The following is a 24,061-nucleotide window of genomic DNA, read 5'->3' on the forward strand; positions in this document are numbered from 1 at the left end:
ACTACAAAGTCTTCATTTTGTTTTTGTCCTGTGTTTATCACAGCTAGTCTTCCACATCCCGAAGCAGCAAAACAGCCCCAGACCATCACACTACCACCACCATATTTTACTGTTGGTATTATGTTCATTCATTCATTTTCTACCGCTTATCTTTACGAGGTTTGCGGGAGTGCTGGAGCCTATCCCAGCCCTCTTCGGTTGAGAGGCGGGGTACACCCTGGACTGGTGGCCAGCCAATCACAGGGCACATATAGACAAACAACCATTCACACTCACATTCATACCTATGGACACTCACCATTCGACAGCCCTGGTTAACATCATCAATCAATCATTAAAACCAAAACGGACTGTAACCAAAGCACATGCAAGAACATGCAAACTTCACACAGAGATGGCCGAGCGTGGGACTCTAACACTAATCACAAAAAAGTCAAAAACATACCACTTCCACACGGAATGAGAGGAGAACCTTTTCTCACTCGTCATCACAACAGCATGTCATTCATTCATTCATTTTTTACCGCTTATCCTCACAAGGGTTGCAGGGGTTGCTGGACCCTATCCCAGCTGTCTTCGGGCGAGAGGCGGCGTACACCCTGGACTGGTGGCCAGCCAATTACAGAGCACATATAGACAAACAACCATTCACACTCACATTCATACCTATGGACAATTTGGAGTCAATTTGGAGCCAATTAACCTAGCATGTTTTTGGAATGTGGGAAGAAAACCAGAGTACCCAGAAAAATTGGATGATGTTCTCTTTCTGAAATTAAAATGACTGACACGCACCTTCCAAAAAGTTCAAATGCAGTGTGTAACATTACTGACACCTAGTGACGAGTGAACGATACTACATAATATCACATTGTCTTTGAACACATCATCTGAATGCTACATACTATTTGTATTTAGTTCACTGAGCCATTTTTTATGTGCGAAAGTACTGCATTCAACCACAAAACAATGTGATTTAATTCCGTAATTGATATATTGTGAAAAACCGTGATAGAGTGAAGCCTTTAAACTGTCTTGTTTATTGAACGACGGCCTTACCGTCTCTCAAAAAGTCTTCCAAATAAGTCTCCGTGAAATTGAGATTGATCGTCAATACAGGTGGATGTGCAACTGTACATAAAAACCTGACAGTTATATACTGTACAACTTCACACCGCAATCCTTCCTCTTCTCCTTTTTTCTTTTATGTTGCAGTGGATGAGTCTGACACCCGCCGTCTCCATCTGCCTGCTGGGAAGCGGAACAAACAACCATGGAAAGAGGCTTTCACCGCCACATAGCCTCTGTAGTACACAACCAGACAGAATGAAAAAGGGTGTGTGTGTGTGTGTGTGTGTGCACGGAACAGTCCAAGCTTGATAATACTAAAACCACTGAGACGTGACAACTGCATCGACATTGCACATCTTCATATATCGTGAGTTGGAACAACATAAAACATTAGCAAATTGCACAAGAATGAGAAGAAAGGCTTAATCCTTTCCGTCCAGACTTGCTATTTTTAGAAACATCAACACAGCGCTGAGATGAGCAGAGAACGCCCGTTAAACATGAAGAGCCCGTAGCTCCCATGAACAAGAAACGTATACAAGTTATTTGCTTTATCATTATACTGCAGTGCATCTTTATGAGACACACTGCATCATCAATGTATGATTTTGTCCATGTTTTAATGTATGTGTATGTTTTAATGTATTCTATTTGTCTAAGCTGGTGCAAATTACAGTATGGTTAAGTGCAGCACAGGGGCCACTTGCGGCCCGAGGATGTTTCATTGTCCACCTGTGCATGACAGAAATATATTTTCACACAAAAACAATAAAAAAAACATGAAAAAAAATCAACAGTAATTTTACCAAAATAAAGCCATAATATCGAGACAAAAAAGTTGGAAAAAAATATTGAAATGACTTTAATTACTTAAAAAATCTTTTTTTGCAATATTACAGTAATATTACAAAAAACAAACAAAACAACAAATAAAGTTTTTAATTTGGGGGGAAATGTTATGTTACAAGAATAAAGTCTAAATATTATGTCATATTAAGTCATAATATTATATTTAATTTAACAAAAAAGTTGGAATAGTTACAAAAAAACAAACAGCAGAAATTGAAAAAAATCTTCCATAATTTAACATGAATAAAGTCAAAATATTCAAAGAAAAAAAGTTGTATTGTGATGAGAAAAAGGTCACAAATTGATGAGAATTAACTTGTAATATTATGAGGAAAAATCATATCATCTTAATACCACAGTTTATTTTTTTAAGTCAGAATATTGTGAGAAACATAAAAAAACATAATTTATGGAAAATGTGATAGCATGCTAATGACTCATGTTAGCTCTGTTTCTATGCTAATATTGGCATGTTGGCAATTAAGCCATTTTCATAAGTATAAACTTACATAAGGACAAAGTGATAATATGCACAAAGTTAGTATGCTAATAGCCAGAATGGTAGCTTTTTTGCTATTTTCAGACATAAACTTACAGTAATTTTGGGGTTTAGCATGTTAACAGTGAGCAGTTAGCATGCTAACTTTAGCATTTTTAACATGTTTTTAACCACGTTTAGGTATAAACTTATATAGACACTTTGTGTTTGCTAGTTGTTACCTAACAAATAACATGTCAGCTCTGTTACTATGTTAATATTGCATGTTGGCATTTAAGCCATTTTCATAAGTATAAACTTACACAAGGACAAAGTGATATTATGCACAAAGTTACTATGCTAATAGCTAGAATGGTCACTTTTTTGCTATTTTCAGACATAAACTTACAGTAATTTTGGGGTTTAGCATGTTAACAGTGAGCAGTTAGCATGCTAACTTTAGCATTTTTAACATGTTTTTAACCACGTTTAGGTATAAACTTATATAGACACTTTGTGTTTGCTAGTTGTTACCTAACAAATAACATGTCAGCTCTGTTACTATGTTAATATTGCATGTTGGCATTTAAGCCATTTTCATAAGTATAAACTTACACAAGGACAAAGTGATATTATGCACAAAGTTACTATGCTAATAGCTAGAATGGTCACTTTTTTGCTATTTTCAGACATAAACTTACAGTAATTTTGGGGTTTAGCATGTTAACAGTGAGCAGTTAGCATGCTAACTTTAGCATTAAAAACTATTTTTTTTAACCACGTTTAGGTATAAACTTATATAGACACTTTGTGTTTGCTAGTTGCTACCTAACAAATAACATGCTAGCATTGTTGACATGCAAATGTTAGCATGTTAGCATCTCAGCCATTTTGTCAGCTAGTACCATACATAGACATTTAGCGCTGTCATTCTAAATGTTAGCAGGCAAACAGTTAGCATGCCAGCTGCAGCATTTCGGTCATATCACAAAGCTTTTTTTGAAATACATATAACTTCTTGTTGCTTTATGAAATATCTAAGTGGCCCTTGCATCCTTTCATCCATCCTCGGTGGAGAAGGTTTGAACACCCCTGCACTATACTAAGCAGTTGTAATCAAAAGTTTGCAGCGAATGCTATGTGTCACAGCTCTATTCATACTGGCCTCGATTGGCCATATACTATACGCTTGTACATCCGTTATTGTTTACACACATAGTATTATTGATTCTTGCACCTCTCCTTGTCATATGAAAAGCCTGGGCGTTTAACCGTGCAGATTTGCAACCCACTCATGCAAACTGCACTCTGTGTAGATGCATTCAGCAGCAAGGCACTAGCAGTGCCACTCAGATGCTATGCATGAAGAAGACATGCCCAGCTGTGTTGTGACAGGAGAGCATTTTAAATGAGAAAAGGTCTACAGTTCCTCATGCGCCATCTGTTTTCTTGTTTCAGTGCTACTTTCACATTTGCATTTAGATCATACGTATAATAATAATGCTTTTGGAAGTCCAATGTGAGTCGTCGTGTGTGAATTTGAACCCTTAGCAGAATTTTTTTTCAACTGAAATTTGCACCAGAACAAATAGCACAGACGAGAACACGAGGTGCATTCACTGACCGAAAGAACCCCACCCTATCAGTTGAGAATCGCTGCTTTATAGGACTCTCATTAACATAGCATAGGACAAATAATAGACGTAATTACTCCAGTAAAATGTTCCAAAATGTTGATCATCATCTTTATACATTAAAACCTCGGTCAACCTCGTTTTTTTTTCTTAAAAGGCGGAAATTTACAACAAAATTGTTTGTATTAATTTTCCAGTTAGCATATGATATTTTAGCACGCCACTCCAAATTGTATGTATGTATGTGTGTATGTAAGTATGAATGTGAGTGTGAATGGTTGTTTGTCCATATGTGCCCTGTGATTGGCTGGCCACCAGTCCAGGGTGTACCCCGCCTCTCGCCTCCCGAAGACAGCTGGGATAGGCTCCAGCACCCACCGTGACCCTCGTGAGGATAAGCGGTAGAAAATGAATGAATGAATGCCCGTCTATGATGTCATCAGTGGTTGACTCTGTAGTTCTTTGCTAACTAACAGTTACACCACAAGTCTAAAAAAATGGGTTTAATTAATTAAATTTACGTTTTATGTGCATAAAACAATTCTAAATGACAAATGAAAGGGAAAAAATAATATTGGAGGTTACTTTTAGCTTCCTAGAAGACATGATTTTTGCCAAAAACACAATAAGGTTATACACCTTTATGATTTTGTTGTTATTTTGTGAGGTCAAGTGGTTAGCATGCAGGCCTCACAGCTAGGAGACCTGAGTTTGATTCCACCCTCGGCCATCTCTGTGCAGAGTTTGCATGTTCTCCCCGTGCATGCGTGGGTTTTCTCCGGGTACTCCGGTTTCCTCCCACATTCCAAAAACATGCTAGGTTAATTAGCGACTCCAAATTGTCCATAGGTATGAATGTGAGTGTGTACGGTTGTTTGTCTATATGTGCTGGCCACCAGTCCAGGGTGTACCGCGCCTCTCGCCCGAAGACAGCTGGGATAGGTTCCAGCACCCCTGCAACCCTTGTGAAGATAAGTGATAGAAAATGAATGAATGAATAAATAATCCGTACTGCAGACTAAATAAAGTTGTGAAGTTATTTGTATTAACGACATATCTACGATTTATGGATGTCTCTGATGTTCTTTTCTTCCTCTCACCTGAACTCTGGTCCAGAATCCCTCCTGAGTCCATAGAAGCCGGCTGACAAGGTGAGAAGCCAATAGGGCACAAAAGCTCCATGTTCACACTCCAGGTAAGGCGCAGACCACTTGATCTGGTTCTTGTCCAGCAGGTAAACTCCAGCCTTGGGATCAGAGCTTCTCCTGTGCGTTTGTGCTCTCCTTCCATCCCTAAACTCGTTAAACCACTCGGACTCGGGGTTCCTGCTTCTGAGAAGCCGGTGCACTGAGCCGGAGAGGTCCTGCAGCACCACTTCCTTCTCAATTCTGGTTGCTTGCAGAAAGACATGAGGGTTCTGCGTCGGTGCTTCCCCGTGGAAGGTCACCACAGCTCTGTGGATTTTGGGGTCCCCCTCAAGGATGCTCCGAACTAACGCGTGATACCAGTGCAGGTCTCGGTGAAAGGTCTCCTCTCCGGACCTGTTGGCCTGCAGGATCATGTTCAAGAAGTTGGCGGCGTGCGTCATGGTCTCCAGGATGCCGTGCAGGGAGTAATGGGATGCGGCGTTCAAGCCGCCTCGGAGGCTGCTGAGTTCGTACCTCCGTGAGCAGTTGACCTGCCTCAGCGCGGAGGAGTCGCCGCTGTGGAGGAAAGCGGTCACCACTCTCGGTAGGTCCTCCTCGATCTTGTGCGCCACCACGGTGCGCTCCGTGGCCGGCGGCGAGTGGTAATATGTCGGGTGATGGGGCGGCTCCCTGTTGATGATTTGGGTGCCGAACACCGCATTCTCGTCTCGGTCGATGTCCGACCACTCCACGTATCCGTAGTTCGAACCCAAAACAAGCCCAGTTTCCAGGAGCAAAACCAGTAGAGCCATCCTTCCTCTTCAGCGGCACTGAGAAAAAAAGCGCTTGGACATGTGTAGCGAGCATATAACCAGCACAGGAGCACACACAAGAGAAAGAGCCAACACAAATATCCACTTTTCAGTCACACCACCAATCCTAATTCTAATCCTCAATGCGCCATTCATTCAGCAGGAGCGACCACATCCATGCCAGAAGAGGAAGGAGGAAGGTATAAATTGGTCTCCCAAGTTCTCTCATTTCCCTCCCCTCGACTAAAAAAAAAAAAAAAAAATCCCAATAGGCCACAGGAGGTGTCGCCCACGAAAGTGTGTGGTCGTTTCTCACAGCCAGTCTGCCGGAGGTGGGCGGGGCGTGGGAAAGAACTGGAGCTGTCCGGTTCTGAAAGTAAATAGTGCGAGGATTCATTCATTGATTCATTCATTTTCTACCGCTTTTTCCTCACGAGGGTCGCAGGGGGAGGGGGTGCTGGAGCCTATCCCAGCTGACTGTGGGCGAGAGGGCGGGGTACACCCTGGATTGGTCGCCAGCCAATCACAGGGCACATATAGACAAACAACCATTCACACTCACATTCATACCTATGGAAAATTTGGAGTCGCTAATTAACCTAGCATGTTTTTGGAATGTGGGACGAGTACCCGGAGAAAACCCACGCATGCACGGGGAGAACATGCAAACTCCACACAGAGATGGAGCCGAGAGTGGATTTGAACTCAGGTCTCCTAGCTGTGAGGTCTGCGCGCTAAGCACTCGACAGCCCTGGTTAACATCATCAATCAATCATTAAAACCAAAACGGATTCTAACCAAAGCAAATTCTCGCATTGAAAATAATGTAAATCCAATTAATTAATTAATCAAATGACCGATGGGCAACTTTTAGCATCACTTTTGTTGGGGGACCCCCCCCCCCCAAAGAATACATTAACAAAACAAAAAAAAAAAAAACACATTAGACTTTAGTCGAATCTAATCTTTATTTTGATAGGGTCCATGTTTGGTGGAATTGAACCCTGGTTTCCTAACTGTGAGGTCTACGCGCTAACCACTTGATCGCCGTGCCGCCTAGTGCCAGGATATTGCTCATAATTCCCAAAAGGGAATATCATAATTAATCTTGTAGATTATATATGATAAAGCAATAAAACCATGAGGTTTGTGTAATGTTTAAAAACATTGCAATTATTTATATTTAGGGGTATAAATGGCTTTCAAGCTTGTTTACTATTGACTAAATTTAATAGCCCGGAGGAATCATAGAAGCAAATTCAAAAACTACTACTGGCTCCCATTCAAATTCCTTGGCTATTCGCCTTAAAGCCCTCCTGTGTCCAATAAGACACTCCCTGAGGTGCTTTTTGTTTACTGTGCTAAACAGTGGTGTGATTTCTTGTTTTATTTGCATGTTTGTGAAGTGGACTTGGTGGTGTGTTTTGGATCATTGTCCTGCTTTTTTTTTTGGTAGACAGCAGAATTCATACTTCCATTTATGACAGCAAGTCTTCCAGGTCCTGAAGCAGCAAAACAGTGACAGACCATCACACTACCACCACTATATTTTACTGTTGGTATGATGTTCTTTTTCTGAAATGCGGTGCTACTTTTACACCAGATATAATGGGACACACATTTTCCAAAATGTATGTATATTCCCCAAAAGGTTTTCCGGTGGTGACTATAGGGGTGTTATTTCATGTCTAGTGCACTCCAATAGTGTTAGAAATTGTATTTAGAAGGTGGTATGATCGTTTTATATAGTGTTACTATTAAAATATTCCAAAGAATCCTAATATAGTTTTTAGTTTTTGGGAGCATTAACAGACTCATATATTATCTGTACTGCGGCAAGCCTCTAAGGTCCTGCAAGGGTCCAAATTTGGAAAACCAGAACCGCCCCACCCGTCAATAATTAGATGGACTGGGACGATGTTTTGGATCATTGTCCTGCTGCAGAACACAAGTTTTTTTTTTTTGGTAGACATCAAAATTCATGCTTCCATTTATCACAGCAAGTCTTCCAGGTCCTGAAGCAGCAAAACAGTGACAGACCATCACACTACCACCACAATATTTTACTGTTGGTATGTTGTTCTTTTTCTGAAATGTGGTGCTATTTTTATACCAGGTATAATGGGACATACACCTTCCAAAAATGTATGTATATTCCCCAAAAGGTTTTCCGGTGACTATAGGGGTGTTATTTCATGTCTCGAGCACTCTAATAGTGTTAAAAATTGTATTTAGAAGGTGGTATGGTTGTTTTCTATGGTGTTACTATTAAAATATTCCTAAGAATCCCAATATATTTTTTAGTTTTTGGCCGTGTTAACAGACTCATATATTATCTGTACTGTGTCAAGCTACTAAAGTCTTGTACAGGTCCAAATTTGGAAAACTAGAACCGCCCCACTTGTCAATAATTAAATGGACTGGGACGATGTTTTGGATCATTGTCCTGCTGCAGAACACAAGTTTTTTTTTGGTAGACATCAAAATTCATGCTTCCATTTATCACAGCAAGTCTTCCAGGTCCTGAAGCAGCAAAACAGTGACAGACCATCACACTACCACCACCATATTTTACTGCCGGTATGATGTTCTTTTTCTGAAATGCGGTGCTACTTTTATACCAGATATAATGGGATACACACCTTCCAAAAATGTATGTATATTCTCAAAAAGTTTTTCTGGTGACTATAGGGGTGTTATTTCATGTCTAGCGCACTCTAATAGTTTTAAAAAATGTATTTAGAAGGTGGTATGGATGCAGTGTCCTGGCAGAACAATGCAATTTGGTGTTGACTTCAGGCTGTCATGGACTGTAAATGACTTTTTGCCTTTGGTAAGAACCAATGCGGTGCCGACATGTCTAGTTTGTTGTCTCTAACACTTCATAGAGATGATCAGCAGTCAATCTAAGAGTGAAAATAGCAGTTGCAGTCGCCGAGGTGACTCAGGAGATGCTGCCACGGCAGTAGAAAGTGATGACTGTCGATATGATGGTCGCTGCAGCATCTGCAATTACGCTCACATCTGTGCAGACGTAAGACTTAGAAGGGGGGGGGGGGGGGAAGATGACACTGCGTTAGATGAGTGCTTCTGACCCCTTCTATTTCATCCTCTTTTACAAGCTGCGCTGCCTCTTCTAAGCTAATGAATATTTCATAGTCATTTGCTTCTTCATCTGCATGCTTTACAACTTGGGTTCGAGACTGCTGCACCAGCCATCTTTACCACTTTGCTCGCTCAGAGGTTTGGGGTTTGATCAGAGGAAAGCAGAGCAGGAAAAATGCTGGGTTTCATTTTCTTCCCATGAACTGCAGTCAAACAAAAAATGTGCAAAATGTCTCTCAAGAACTAATCCAGTTATAAGTTACAATAAACTTTACTCTTGTGAAAAATGTTAGCACACCACATGCATGGTACACTCCAAATCTGACAAAACATACAAAAAAATTATAGAACACAATGAGTGTGTCCTATATGCACATCTTAGTAAGTTAAATGCACATTTGAATATTTTATATAACAGCCTAATGGTGTGTGTGTGTGTATATCAACTCACATGAGTCACTACTTAGACTTAAAACCAAGCAAAAATGCAAAAATCACCATGCAACACGTTCACACACAACCAAGAGTCAATTTCCTCCACTAAGTACACTGAAACAGTCAAATATTTGCTGCCATCTAGCGGTTTTTAATTTAAATTGTCAAGCTTACTTTAATTGTAGTCGGTAACTCCTGAATGTGAGTAAAAAGTTCAGCTAAACTTTGACACTTCATACGATATATTTGAAAATAACTCTGTCATTACTACAATAAAAATACATTTCGATTTAGAAAGGCATTCGAGGACTTGGATGTGAGTATTTCCGATAAAAGAAGAGCACCATGAACGCAACTGTTTGTGACGACACAGGAAGTGATTGCGTTAGGCTAGCTGTTAGAGCTAGCAGTTTGCTTTCGTAACAACTAGTAGGTAAGCACGCCGACGTCTGTGGTAAGTTGTTGTCCGCATCTTTGGGGTTTATTTTGACACATTACGAAGTTTATACCACAAAGAGTGTGAATAAAAAAAATGCTAACAAACTATTAAAATCTATCGGCTAACAGTAACTCAACCCGTGTAAATTGGTATGTTCCTGAGAGGGTCAAAATAGAGCACATTACTTGTTTATAGTTCTTGTTATTAATTTTGTTTTTCCTAGATTCACTGGCACCAGATGGATTCTCCACGGCAATCTAAGAGGTCCAACCAAAAACGAGAAGGAAAGGGCAGTCAAAGTGAGTTCAAACCCCCCCGTCGTAAAGATGCATATGCCAGACTTGTGAGCCAGCACCGCAGCTGCACCTTCACTAAATTCCTGGAGCAGTATTCCAAGGAGTCGTCTCTCGCAAGGGAAGACAATGGGCCGAGTGTACGGCTTCAAGCCCAGGGTGACAGGTTGAATACGAACCAGCAAAAAGTAGACTTAGTACCAAATCCTTCTGCTGATTCCAGTGACTTTTCTCCCTGTCCCTGGAAAGAAAAAGGAGACGAGAGCTCCTTGTCTTTGTATATGATGAAATTAAGCATTCATAATGCACAACAAGATGGAGAAAGGAAACCAGGTGTGTCTGAGAAGCAGCGGAAGGCACAAAGAAGGGATACAGCCACCAGTCAAGATGGCGACATCGAATCCGGTGAGGAGTTCAGTGCTTTAGGACCAAATGACACCAAGAAGCACCAGCGTCAGCGGAAGAAAACCAAAGACTCCAATAAGGATCTCTCCTCAAAGGACAGTGGCTTATTAACGGAGTGTAAATTCAGTTCAACCCCCCCTGAGGAAGAAGACACAAAGAAGCCAAAGAAAGATCCATCCAAGCAGATGGACGATGGGAAGCCAAAAGATGCAATATCAAAATGTGGAGGTGACTCTCACAAGTCAAGACCTGCGTTCCCTCATGACAAAAACAAACAGCAAAAACCTACAGGTACATTTCTACTAAATTCAATTTAATCTTTATTTTGTGTCACATAACTCTTAATTTGGTTTCAGCGTCCAGTGTCAAGTCCACTGCAGAGAAGAATAAGAAGAGTGGAGGCAGGGGGTCGAGGAAACAAGTGTTTGAACCTTATATGGCCGCCGAGGATGTATCTCATGGCCTTAAACGAGGAGAACTTATTCAGGTGGCTACATTTCTGAGCATATCTTAAACCACATAAGTATCATATATCTGGTATGATTATTAATGGACCCTAACATCACAGTTTGAATTATCATGTTTGCCCTCTGGCTGAGTGGTTAGCATGTTGAATGGAAGCATGGAAGTAATATGGGTTCCAATCTTTTTGTGGACTTTGCATGTTCTGCCCATGCGTACGGAGGTTTTCTCCGCGTTCTTCGGTTTCCTCCAACATTCCTAAATCATGTATGTTAGGTTGATTGGCGACTCCAAATTGTCCATAGGTATGAATGTGAGTGAATGGTTATTTGTCAATACAGTACCCTGCGATTGGCTAGCGACCTCTGCAGCCCTAATGAGACATAGAAATGTGGATGGCAAAAGCTGGAAAGAAAAATTTGGAAACGATGTGTTCAATTTGAACACACACCAAATTTTGGGGTCCTTTCTACTTGCACACTACTTATAATATTAATTTTAAAGACTTAATATATTATATATTGTTTGTAGTTATGTTCTACATTGTTTTGATTTTTTGTGCGCGGTAAATTAGCAAAAATGACATTTAGCATTCATGGCGCCACCCATGATGAACTAGCTATCACTGTTGACTCATTCCGGAAGTGACGTTATCCGGGTGACACCCTTCTGCTAAAACAGAGTAACAAAACAAACACTTTTTGACATAGATCGTCCATGCCAAAATGTTGTGTTGCTGCTGGATGTTCACAGTATCCGAGTGATACTGTTAAGTTTATTTTTTGTTTTTTTTTCCCCAAAAGAGGAAGGTTTAAGACAAAAATGGACAAGCTAAAACAGAGTAACAAAACAAACACCTTTTGAGATAGATCGTCCACTAGTTTCAATATATTTTTCATAAAAATATTAGTCATGCCAAAATGTTGTGTTGCTGCTGGATGTTCAAAGTATGCGAGTGATACTGATAAGTTATTTTTTTTTCTCAAAAGAGCGAGTTTTAAGACAAAAATGGACAAACTAGTGCAGCGAATAAGAGAGATGGACACCCACCTGTTCTTTGCCGTGATCATTTCACTGATGACCGCTATGGAGCACCTTTACAAGAAACATTTAGCTTGAAAGTATGGTGTAAACATATTTTCAAAAAATGCCATTTTACTGGTACATAAGCAGAAAAAGAATTACTTCAAGTTAAGTCGCGTCTTGTTTACATAAAGTCTTTAAAACGCTATTCCATGATAGTGACAAGGCTGTAAAGTGAGACTTAATTGTTGCGTATTATTTTTTTTTTTATAGGGACAACTGCGAATCAACCCAAAGAAGTACCATGAAGCTTTCATCCCATCTCCTGTAAGTACTTTCTGTTGTTGTTTTTTTTGAAAAAGTTTATATCTTTTACAAAAGCTCAGTACATCCGTCACAGAAATAACATGATTGTGTTTTCTCACAGGATGACACCCGGGATATCTTTTTGGATGGGATTATAGCTCGTAACAGGGCACTGAATGGAGACGTAGTTGCGGTACAAGTCTTACCACGGGAGCAATGGAAGGTACTTCATACTTGAATTATTAAATCAAAATAATTATTAAAAGAAATGTTTTTGTAACTACTAATACATCATTTTGTAGGTTGTGAGGTCTGACACTGACTGTGAAGGAGCCAGTGAGCCAGAGACCCAGAAGGCACGTGTGGTGCAAACTACCCAGAATAAGATGGAGCAAAAGCCATGCGTGTCTGTGGAAGAAGTGCATAGTGATCCGGATGAACCTGCATGCAAAGGTCAGAACACCCTTGTGCTAATTTTACTGTTCATTCATCAGCACATTGTTTTTGTCAAATAACTACATTGTAGTACCACACAGTAGCCACGTATACATGGACCCAAATATTCTAATTCCATTCGGGTCATTTGCTCAAACAGAAAGAATGTAACCTTTGTATACACCTCATTCCGAAAGAAAAGTGCCAATCCGAATGAATATATAATCGGATTCCCAGGGGTGGAATATTCCTTTCCCCAATCCGATTGAGGTATCTTGTACCCGCTCAAACGGAAAGTTCTTCTTCTGTTGTTTATTGGCGGTTGGCAAGCAGCTTTCGTGTACATTACCGCCATCTGTGGAACAGAATCTAAACCCTTCTATACGCCATTCACAAGTCCAGTTTTATTAAAAAAAGAAAATACATATCTATATAAAACATGTGCCGAGCTTAATTATAAAATATTAGCAAGATTGAACTTTATCTTTTCCTGTTCCCGGGTGCGTTCTTTCATCGAATGCTGAAATATGACGTAACACGCAGGCTGAGACGTTTTTCGATTAAAAAAAAAAAATGGAGGCGAGCAATCGGCACTGGACTGCTGCGGAAAGTTTGTTTTTGATTCAAACTAAATTTCAAGACTGGACGAACGAAAAACTGGCAATACGGAGTTATTCCGACAAGTGAAAGAAAAACTGGAGGAAGTCGGTATCACGTGATGTTGGTGTTTAGGTGTTTACGCTTTACTGCGCATGCCCCATTGACTATTCTGGTTGATTATAGCGGCGCATGTAGACACGTGATTGGAATATTCCTTTCCATGTATACAATTGCTTTCGGAAAGGTTCCATTTGGAAAGAGAAAAACTCCTCATGTAAACGTGGCTAATGACATGTGAGATTAGACTGTGTAGGCATGGTGTGATTTGTATAGCATCACTTGTATGTAAATGAAGTAATAACAGTTTATTTTTTTATGTTATCTCTTTGCAGACCCACTGAAAAACACCTTAACACCACAGTCCAATGGGGAAATACTTCAAATGACTGCTAAAGTGAGCTCTTTTCTTAACCACTAAATGATAGTGTTGTCGGTGACGGAAGTTCATGAGTATACCCTTTTCATCATCCATGTGTCAGGTGGTGTACATTGTTGAAAAGAAGCACTCGAGGGCTGTGACAGGCTCCCTAAAATTTCTACCCGACAAACCTTTCGCTATGTTCTCCCCTGTGGACCACCGTGTGCCAAGGATTAATGTTCCCCTCAGCGACTGCCCAGAGGACTTCAGCTCCCGTCCGGGCGATTACGCTAACACCTTGTTCATCTGCCGTATCACCAACTGGCCATCTGACAGTAACTTTGCAGAAGGGTGAGTCACAGAATTATTTCAATATTGAACAAATCAGAAAGCACTCCACACTCTTTATTGCTCCCTGGTTCTACCATGTCTTACTTATTGTGTGGAAATATGGGGTAATAACTATAAAAGCAATTTTCACTCACTAAATGTACTGCAAAAAAAGGTCAGTAAGGATAATTCATAATGCCGCCTAAAGAGAACATACTAACTCCTTATTTCTAAAATCACAAATACTTCAACCATTACCATTACGCATTCTCTAAACAACAAGCACCGTGTTCTCATTGTTCTTCTTTTCTGTCGTCCGGCAGCCGACTGGCAAAGACTTTGGGTCAAGCTGGCGAAATCGAGCCTGAAACGGAAGGTATTCTGGTCGAGTATGACGTCGATTTTTCCGAGTTCTCAGATGAAGTGTTAAACTGCTTGCCCAAGAATGTTCCCTGGACCATCCCACCTGAGGAGATGACCAAGAGAAGAGACCTAAGGTGGGCACAGTATGCTGCTTATTATTATTATTATTATTATTATTATTATTTTATGCATCATTCCTGTCTAAGAAAGGTGATTACGCTGGTCTCCTTAACAGCTTGAGCTCGGTATGACTGTGCATTTTACTCATTCTTTCATGTGTATAGGAAGGAGTGCATCTTCACAATTGACCCTGCAACCGCCAGAGACCTGGATGATGCCCTGTCTTGTAAACTGCTTCCAGATGGTAATGCACACTTGTTTTAGATACACAACAGTATCTCACATACGTCTCATATTTCACAGCCATTAGTGCAGCATATCTTCTCAAGGGGCAATACTTAAGAAATGAAACTTGGATTGTATTGCAGAATGCAAGTCACTGTAATGACTCAACACACAACCATTATTCTCTAATTAGCCAACATTTGCTGCTTGACTGCTTTTGTCAGATGTTATTATTTCCCAAACCACTTAAATATCAATTTTGCCTTTTTAGAAAAGGCATTGTTGGTCATTAAACTGTTCTTTGATGGTTGTGAAACGTTGCATTCGGAGGCTGTATTGGTACTATTCTTTATTCATGTCTCTGTTCGTCGATAAAATTGTGAATGAGATCACTCTTTTGGCTGAGAAGCAACACCCCCATACATGATATATTTTGGGATGCTTTACTCTTAGCATGACACACGACTGATAGTAGCGCTCACTTTTTCTTTTCTGGATGCCACAAACAAATCAGAACTGGGATTCCTAAGAGAAAACGCAACAAAATTAATGTTCTGCGGCAGTCCAGCAGCTTGCTAGACTTTTTTTGGACCCTGAAAGGTTCTTCACAGGAATTGAACCGCTCTCCTTGAAGCTTCCAGTCTGTTATTGTCACTCAGGCTTTGTCTTTGTCAACACTCTCACCTACGTTAACCAGAGAATCACTAACATAATGTAAGCTGGTCCTTTTGTGACAGGGCTGAAATGCAGTGGAACTGATTTTTGGGCTTACTTTGATTTTCATGACATAGAAGGACTTTGCAATGAATTGCCTTTCATCTCACAATTCTTCATAACATCGTGGAGTATAAGTGAATTGCCATCATAAAAACTGAGGCAGCATACTTTGTGAAAATGAATGTTTATGTCATTCTCAAAATGTTTGGCCATAACTGTTCACAATTTATCTTCTACTCTACAATTCCAACACTGCACTCAAACTTGACTTCAGTGAGGTGCCCTTCAGTTCACGCATCTGTCCAGATGAACTGATAACTGGGCATCCTGGTGGTCTTTATGTACTTTTTGGAGAACGTTCTCAAGGTGTATTTTCATTTCATACAGGCAACTTTGAGGTGGGAGTCCACATTGCCGACGTGACTTATTTTGTGGAGGAGGGCAACGCTTTGGATGCCTGTGCGAGCCAGCGATCCACAAGTGTGTACCTTGTTCAAAAAGTGAGTAACCTTCGGAAAATTCAATTTGGTACCTCAAATATCATCATGGCCTCTTTTTGGATTATTTGGTGTTTTGGGGGGTGCAGCTCGGGGGTGTCATGAGACACTCGGTTCACTCAGTTTTTGTGTGATCTTGTGATACCCCTAGTTGCAGCTCATTAGCTACTGCTAATGCTAATGCTAATTTCAACATGGTCTTGTGCTTAATCACTCTCCAGGTGATCCCCATGTTACCAAGGCTGCTTTGTGAGGAGCTATGCAGTCTGAACCCTCTGATTGACAGGCTCACCTTCTCAGTCATATGGAAAATCTCACCAGAAGGGAAGGTAAGGTATTTTAGTCTTTATAAAAATCTGTTTTTGTGTTAAGATTTACAGGTGTCTAGACTGGATGAATTGGTTTTACATTATTTTCTATGGGAAAAACCTGTCTTGGTTAGAGTCCGTTTTGGTTTGAGTCAGATCTTGGAAGGTATAAATACAACCACATGATTGTTTCAGTACTGAAAAGGTTCACTCAAATTAATTTAACTTTTTTACCGCGGAGGGTGCTGGAGCCTATCCCAGCTGTCTTCGGGCGAGAGGCGGGGTACACTCTGGACTGGTTGCCAGCCAATCACAGGGCACATATAGACAAACAACCATTCACATTCATACCTATGGACAATTTGGAGTCGCCAATTAACGTAGCATGATTTTGGAATGTGGGAGGAAACCGGAGTACCCGGAGAAAACCCACGCATGCACGGAAAGAACATCCAAACTCCACACAGACATGGCCGAGGGTGGAATTGAACTCGGGTCTCCTAGCTGTGAGGCCTGCAGCCCCCACTCAAATTCAGTTTGAAGTAAAACTTGATGTTTTTGTTGACGTAGTCTTGTTTTTCCTTGTCCTCCTAGGACAATTTAGTCGTGTTGCTGCTGGATGTTGACAGTATCAGAGTCATACTTTAAGTTTGTATTTTTTTCCAAAAGAGGAAGGTATAAGACAAAACATGCATGTTTTGGGAATGTGGGAGGAAGAAAATGTGGGATAAAAAAAAACTGATGAATAGTTATAGATTCACTGAATAATAATTAATCCTTGATTAATTATTGCAGCTCCTATAGTGTAAGATGGGCAGATGGAATCGATGGAGAGAAGTTAAGTTTCACTTGCAGCAGCTGTGGTGGATTCAGGGGCCGCTAAACAACGTGCTAAATTTCAACGCTTGATAAGAAAACATGATCAGTGAAACATAAAGACATAAATATGTCAAAATTGGGGGCTTGTTTTTTTATTTAAGTGCTACATGTACATCTAAGCTGTATTATTTGAGAGATTATATGAGAAAATATGGTCTTATTAGAGTAGGGGTCGAAATTTGGGGAAATAGTTGTCGTCATTGGTCTTTTCTTCCTTCCAACAGATCCTGAGTGAGTGGTTTGGCCGCTCTGTGATTCGCTCCTGCGTCAAATTAAGTTACGACCACGCACAGAGCATGATCGATGCCCCGGAGAAGATGTTTGCGGCAGAAGAACTGCCACCCGTGGACCCCGAGCACCCCATTGATGAGATCCACCAAGCTGTGCTGAACCTCCATTCCATTGCCAAGAACCTCAGAGCTCAGCGTTTCTGTGGTGGAGCGCTCCGACTGGACCAGGTTAGTCGTCCTGTGGTGCCTGATTTGAGCAATGAACGGCTACAAGTATTATTTGATTTTATTTTTTTGCTTTGTTTTAGCTGAAACTGTCTTTCACGTTGGACAAAGAGACCATGATGCCTCAAGGCTGCTACATTTACCAGTACAGAGACAGTAACAAGTTGGTATTAAAGCTGAAATTGCAAGATTTTGACTGATTTTGTTAAGAAGGGCTTAAAAAAATATCCCTGTGTGCCTTTTTTCACCAAGGTTGGTGGAGGAGTTCATGCTTCTGGCTAACATTGCCACAGCCAACCATATTTATAAACGCTTCCCTGAGCTGGCATTGCTCAGACGCCACCCTCCACCCAAGGCCAAGATGGTGGATGAGCTACAGGAGCTGTGTGACCAGCTGGGCATCGACATTGACCTTTCATCCGCCGGTGCTTTGCATGTTGGTACTCATTCGTTGAAAGGGACCTTAGTCCTAATGATATTTTCAAGGAAAACTGCATCTTTTTTTTTATTTTGCTCATCATCTATGGTAATGGTAATGGTTTAATTTCATTTGAACATGCATCAGATTACAATTGAATGCATCACATAATCAGTTCACAGTTCCACATGTCCAAAAGGAGTAGGAAGAAGCAAAGCTTATTAAATTCTACCCCTCCATCTGGTATTTTTACAATCAGTAACTGTTATTTGTTCACTTCCTGCTTTTGTAATTTTTTTTTTTATTTATTTTAATACAATCCTATGAAACACATGTCTGGCCTTTTTTTGTTGAGAAGAATTGTTTTCCATGATTTATTAATCCATGAAATATTTTCTTTTTCCAAATATGTAGAAGAGTCTACTTGCCACACTTGGTGTTGATGAATATTCCACTGCCAGGAAGGAAGTCCTGACCCATATGTGCTCCAGACCCATGCAGGTTAGCTTAATATCTGTACCGGATTAGTTTCATGTAAAAAAAAAAAAAACAAATAACCAAAAAAATTTGTTTTTATTTTTATTTTTTTCTATTTTCTAGATGGCACTGTACTTTTGTACAGGTGTCCTCCATGATGAAAAGCTTTTCAAGCATTACGCCCTGAACGTTCCTCTTTACACTCACTTCACGTCCCCCATCAGACGCTACGCCGATATCATCGTGCACCGACTTCTGGCGTCTTCGCTGAGTATGGCATCCCACACAACGGCCGTGTCCGTTTTCACGGCTGCTGCAGAAATGTTCTCACTCTCTTTCGGTGTGTTTCCATTCAGAGTGTGGTCCTAAGTTAGGACTGTCAACAGAGGAAGTCCAAAAACGGGCAACGCGCTGCAACGAAAAGAAGACTGCATCCAAAAGAGTACAAGAGCTCAGCTCTGAACTCTTCTTTGGAGTATTTGTGAAGGTGGGTGACACAAAGGACTCCTGGTAGGGAGCAGTTTAAAATAATTTTCACATTACTATGCCTATACTTGCATATACTTTTAGCATTGCAGTCATTTGTTATTGTGTTCAACAGGACTGTGGCCCCCTGGACTCTGAAGCTATGGTGATGGGCGTATTGGATCAGTCCTTCGACGTGCTGGTTCTTCGCTACGGGGTTCAGAAACGCATCTACTGCAAGGTCAGCCACATTATACTTTATGAGGAAATGTTATGACTTTATTCCCATAATATAACATTTCCTTCAAAGTCATTTTCCACTTTAATATTATGTAATATTTCAATATTTTACAAATAACTACAAAAAATGACATTTATCCTCATAATGTCAGGTTTGGTCATTTAAATTATTATTATTTTAAATAATTAATTAATTATTAAATAATCAAATAATAATTCAATAATTAATATAAATAATTAATAATAAACAATTAATAATAAATGATTAATAATAAATAATTGATTACTTTTAATTTTAATTTTTTTTCTTGTTAGAATAAAACTTTTTTTAATAATAAAATTCTTCTCAAATAAAAAATGTATATTTCTGTTGTTGATTTTCTTAATTTTCCAGCTATTTCAACATTCTTCTCCTCATGATTTACTTTATTGCTGGAATATTTAGACTTTTTTGCAGCTTAATTTTTTAAAAATGACACCTTCTACTTGTTTTGTCTCTCATAATTCTTATACTTTTTAGTATTTTATTTAGTATTTCAACTTTATGCTACTAAACCACATATTTTTTTCATGCTGTCACGATGTTATTCTTGTAAAATGATTTCTCATTAGATGAAAAAATGCTGTCAATATTTTGACTTTATTCCTAAAAATTTACTCCAGATTTTTCCCTTTTTTTAATTTTTTTTGGTAAATAGTATTTTAAGACCAATTAAAAAAAGCATCCAACATGTCCGGAAAGCCGTTCATGTTTAGAAGAAGCGCCAATCAATGTACTGTACTGCCAGCCATGTCGACTCTGCCTAATTATTTCTAACAAAAATTTGGAACATGTACAAATGAAAGTGTTTCAATCAAACAACCCTGTAATTATCCTTTTTATGAGCAAATCAGCTCAGCACGTGTACGTCGCCGCTGTCACTTCTTATCTATTTGTACACGGAGGCCACATTTTAAGTGGCACGACGGCTGTGAAAAGGGAAGAGAAGTGGTGCAAAGATGCACGATGCTTTGATTTATTCCAACAAACCATTTGTCTTTGTGGCCATCAGTCTGTCGCCGGCCTGGCATCTTTCCAACATCGCAAGGTAGGGAAAACATCACAGCTGACTCTCCTGTGGACGCCTGAGGACCTTCAGGAACCCCCAGTAGAACAGGTAAGACTCCTGTCAGTTTGAAGTGAATATTGACTATTGCACTGGTACCTCAGTTAGCATTTTTTTTTGGTTAACATCCAAAATGGATGGTTGTCCAAGGGTGTCCACTACAACTGAAATGATATTAAATGTTCATTATTCCATTTCACATTTGTGGTATTGTTAATGGAACTCTTTGCTTGGAGGGGAGTCCCTTTTTTATAATCTCCTCTCCATCTCCTCCCTCTTTGCAAACCTCAATTTACATTATTTTCTATGGGAAAACCTGCCTTGGTTAGAGTCCGTTTTGGTTTGAGTCAGATCTTGGACTATATAAATACAACCACATGATTATTTCAGTACTGAAAAGGTTCACTCAAATTAATTTAATTTTCTACCGCCGGGGGGGTGCTGGAGCCTATCCCAACTGTCTTCAAGCGAGAGGCGGGGTACACCCTGGACTGGTGGCCAGCCAATCACAGGGCACATATAGACAAACAACCATTCACATTCACATTCATACCTATGGACAATTTGGAGTTGCTAATTAACCTAGCATGTTTTTGGAATGTGGGAGGAAACCGGAGTACCCGGACAAAACCCAAGCACGCACGGGGAGAACATGCAAACTCCACACAGAGATGGCCAATGGAATTGAACCCTGGTCTCCTAGCTGTAAGGTCTGCGCGCTAACCACTCGAATGCTGTGCAGCCCCAAACTATAATTATTGTTGATAAAATGTTTTGTGTTAAGATTTTTTGTGTGTCCAGAATGGATGAATTGGATTTACATTATTCTCTATGGGAAATCTTGCCTTGGTTAGAGTCTGTTTTGGTTTGGGTCTGCCCTTCAAGAATGGATAAATGACTTTAACCAAGGCACCACTGTCATTAGTGTATTTTTTAAGTTTATTTTTATACTTTGCACATGTGTAAGTACGCATTCTATTTATTTTAGAGAATGCCCGGACTATTGAACCTGTGTTCACTTTTTATTGACGAATTGGTAATTTCTCCTTAGGTCATTTCCATCTTCACACTAGTGGATGTGCAGCTCAAAGCAGACAGCGCACCCATGAAATACAGCGCCGTGCTCAAGAGACCCAACGCAAACGCATCTTAACTACGACATCACTGTGCTCCGTCACTGCTGGACACGTACAGTAAGCAGCGTTACTCGGTTTTGCGCACGGACATCACCATGAGCTGCGAACCACTTGTACGCACCTGTCTAATATTGTGTGACTTGAAGAAAAACATAGCAGTGAGCTCATGGACGTACTTAGGACTTGTGGGTAATAGATTTTAGCCTCATTTATTGTGTGCAGGAATTGTTCTAATCATGAATTTTTGACGGCTTTTCTTTTTACCATAATACATGGAAGTGGTATTTTAAAAAAAAAAAAAAAAAAAAAAGGAATAGGATGTGAAATTTCTTATTCTACTTCAGGCTTATGCCACAGTTAGCATTTGCACATGTCAACTAGTATTTCTTAAATGAAGTAATTGCAGCATTTTATGCAGTGAAACATGTATATTTCACATAGTACCGCTCATTGGTTTACATTTAAGTTCCCAGAACTGGGATACTCAAGGCCTAAACGTGGTTCTTGTATTACTTAGCTTAATAAGCTGAATAATTTATTCATCTTTGTCGTTTTTTTTTAATACAAGATTGAGGAAAGACTTGAATGTAAATTGCTACTGAGGTCATTAATTTTATTCGAATGTGCTTGGAAGCTTTTTTTTTTCATACTCGTACTTTTAAACAAGCTTCCCATTTTTGCTTTAACAGTACCTCATTTAAGTTCATGCAGAGTTGTGCCGTTTGATTAGTTTTTTTCATGCACGGTTTAGTTTGCTTCAAGGAAAACTGCACTTTTGGGGGGTATCATCCACAATCCTTATGCATAGCATGAACACATGTCTTTCTCATTAGTAGCCATTCTAAAGATATAAAAACAGATAAAATAGACCGCTAATAAGGTTTTATGGTTTTATATGTACAGTAGTAACAGGCACATTCATGTTGACGTATTCAGGGTTAGCAGGCATTCACATTTGCTCTCATTTATTTCTTGTTTAAACACTCAAGTTAAAATTTTGACCCATATTGAGTTGTGGACTCCTATAGAGCAGCTCCACACAGTAACCAGCACAGTAAACTTTCTAGATCTTCCAGATTCTCCCCTAAATAGTTTAGTTTAATTTACTCTACCCCCGGCCCGCCTCCAGGTACGGCCACGCTGCTGTGATTAGTCATACTTCCAAGCGCTCCTGAGGACTTCCGAGCAGCTGCCGAGCTCATTTTGTCCGCTCATAAATTGTGACTTGCAGGTGCTTTTGCAGCTCCAAATTGGAGCGTTACCTTTTGGCAGCGACTTGATGCACTCTCTCCACGGGCGAAGCTAGTCGCTAGCCAGCTAGTAGCTAGCCGTTGGTGGTGTGGCAATATGTGTTAATATGCCGGTAAAGTAGTTCTTCAGCGTAACAATGTTAATAATAATATTAATAATTAGGGCTGTAACTAAAGATTATTTCCATAGTCGATTTTAATTTTAATCGGAAGCTTGTTTCGATTAATCGAGTAATCACGTGGGCCCAACACCTCACACAAAGGATGACTGAAGAAATTAAAACATAGACAGACATTTGATAGGCGGAAATCAGAGGGTGTTTAAACTTTTTAAATAAAAACAATTAACTGAATATATTGCTAAAATAGTTACTGATTATTTTGGTGATTGATTAATCAGCGATTAATTAATGAAGCTCTGACAACAATTTTGGAGCTTTTATTCACAAGGCTTTATGGGTGGAGTTTTAGCTAAGTTTTTTTTTTTTTTTAGGTGTTTTTAAGTCTTTAGAATGCACAGTTCATATTTGGCATAAGGATTGTGGCTAATGGGCAACCCCCCCCCCCCCCCCCCCCCCGCCACAAAAAGTGCACTTTTCCTTTAAACATGCGGACTACATTTGTTTTAACTGCCAAATAACTGGACTGTTTGTGATTTGTGTGTTGAAAATGTTATCTCCATGTGTGTAACCTTAATTACTCAATTGTGTGCCGCAGACATTTTTCATGTCTACTGGATGTTAGGAAAAAAAGGTAGCAAGAGAGTCTAGATAAATAAACCCATATGTGAAAATGTGTTCCTGCTTTCTCACTATTTTTTTTTCCTCCCTTTCCCAAATAGACGTTAAATACATTCGGACAATTCACAGGGAGCGTCTGCAGGTGACTCCAGACAGTCTGCACCGGGTACATTTTTCAATGGAGACATCCTTATGTGTATGTGACATTTTTAACACTTGAGTGATAAAAGCAACATCGCCAATTATCAGTCCGTCGTGCTGATAAACCTCTCCAAAAAGGTGTGTCTGTAAAGAAACAGGTGTTGGGTGTGATCACTTATGCAACCTATTTTAGTACCTTAAGGAATCTATCAAATTGTTTATAATACGTATTCATTATTTGTCATGGTTTTTGTATGTTTTTTTTTATTACACAACGTATTCATCAGCAACATAAAAAAGGT

The 24,061-nt window shown here is 39.8% G+C and overlaps 2 protein-coding genes across 4 annotated transcripts in view; one reads left to right on the plus strand and one right to left on the minus strand.

The window, feature by feature from the left end:
* LOC131125339 (probable G-protein coupled receptor 158) overlaps positions 1–6,203 on the minus strand; it is a 58,229-nt gene extending 52,026 nt beyond the window's left edge. For both annotated transcript variants that reach the window (XM_058066782.1, XM_058066781.1), the window contains exon 1: positions 5,133–6,203. In XM_058066782.1, the coding sequence (XP_057922765.1) occupies positions 5,133–5,971 (839 nt within the window). In that variant the 5' untranslated portion in view covers positions 5,972–6,203. The remainder of the gene's footprint in view (positions 1–5,132) is intronic.
* A 3,674-nt stretch (positions 6,204–9,877) lies between these two features.
* On the plus strand, positions 9,878–24,057 carry dis3l2 (DIS3 like 3'-5' exoribonuclease 2). 2 transcript variants are annotated; one of them, XM_058068803.1, is made up of 21 exons: positions 9,878–9,965; positions 10,189–10,939; positions 11,005–11,135; positions 12,407–12,460; positions 12,561–12,662; positions 12,742–12,892; positions 13,867–13,928; positions 14,014–14,243; positions 14,546–14,719; positions 14,870–14,949; positions 16,035–16,147; positions 16,366–16,473; positions 17,556–17,789; positions 17,870–17,949; positions 18,039–18,222; positions 18,619–18,705; positions 18,805–18,952; positions 19,038–19,168; positions 19,283–19,387; positions 20,439–20,543; positions 21,544–24,057. In XM_058068803.1, the coding sequence occupies exons 2-21, from the start codon at positions 10,189–10,191 to the stop codon at positions 21,643–21,645; spliced, it is 3,132 nt and encodes a 1,043-aa protein (XP_057924786.1). In that variant the 5' UTR covers positions 9,878–9,965; the 3' UTR covers positions 21,646–24,057. The 2 variants fall into 2 exon arrangements, with proteins under 2 accessions (XP_057924786.1, XP_057924785.1); XM_058068802.1 differs by having other exon boundaries at positions 9,880–9,965; positions 10,174–10,939.
* The last annotated feature ends 4 nt before the right edge of the window (positions 24,058–24,061 follow it).

The sequence above is a fragment of the Doryrhamphus excisus genome, chromosome 3 (assembly GCF_030265055.1).
Source record: "Doryrhamphus excisus isolate RoL2022-K1 chromosome 3, RoL_Dexc_1.0, whole genome shotgun sequence".
Lineage (NCBI taxonomy): Eukaryota > Metazoa > Chordata > Actinopteri > Syngnathiformes > Syngnathidae > Doryrhamphus > Doryrhamphus excisus.

Excerpts from the sequence above, each read along its gene's own strand:
- dis3l2 (XM_058068803.1), top strand. The coding sequence starts at position 10,189 with ATGGATTCTCCACGGCAATCTAAGAGGTCCAACCAAAAACGAGAAGGA. Across the intron at positions 11,136-12,406 it reads AACGAGGAGAACTTATTCAG|GGACAACTGCGAATCAACCC; the intron begins GTGGCTACATTT and ends TTTTTTTTATAG. Across the intron at positions 12,893-13,866 it reads GGATGAACCTGCATGCAAAG|ACCCACTGAAAAACACCTTA; the intron begins GTCAGAACACCC and ends ATCTCTTTGCAG.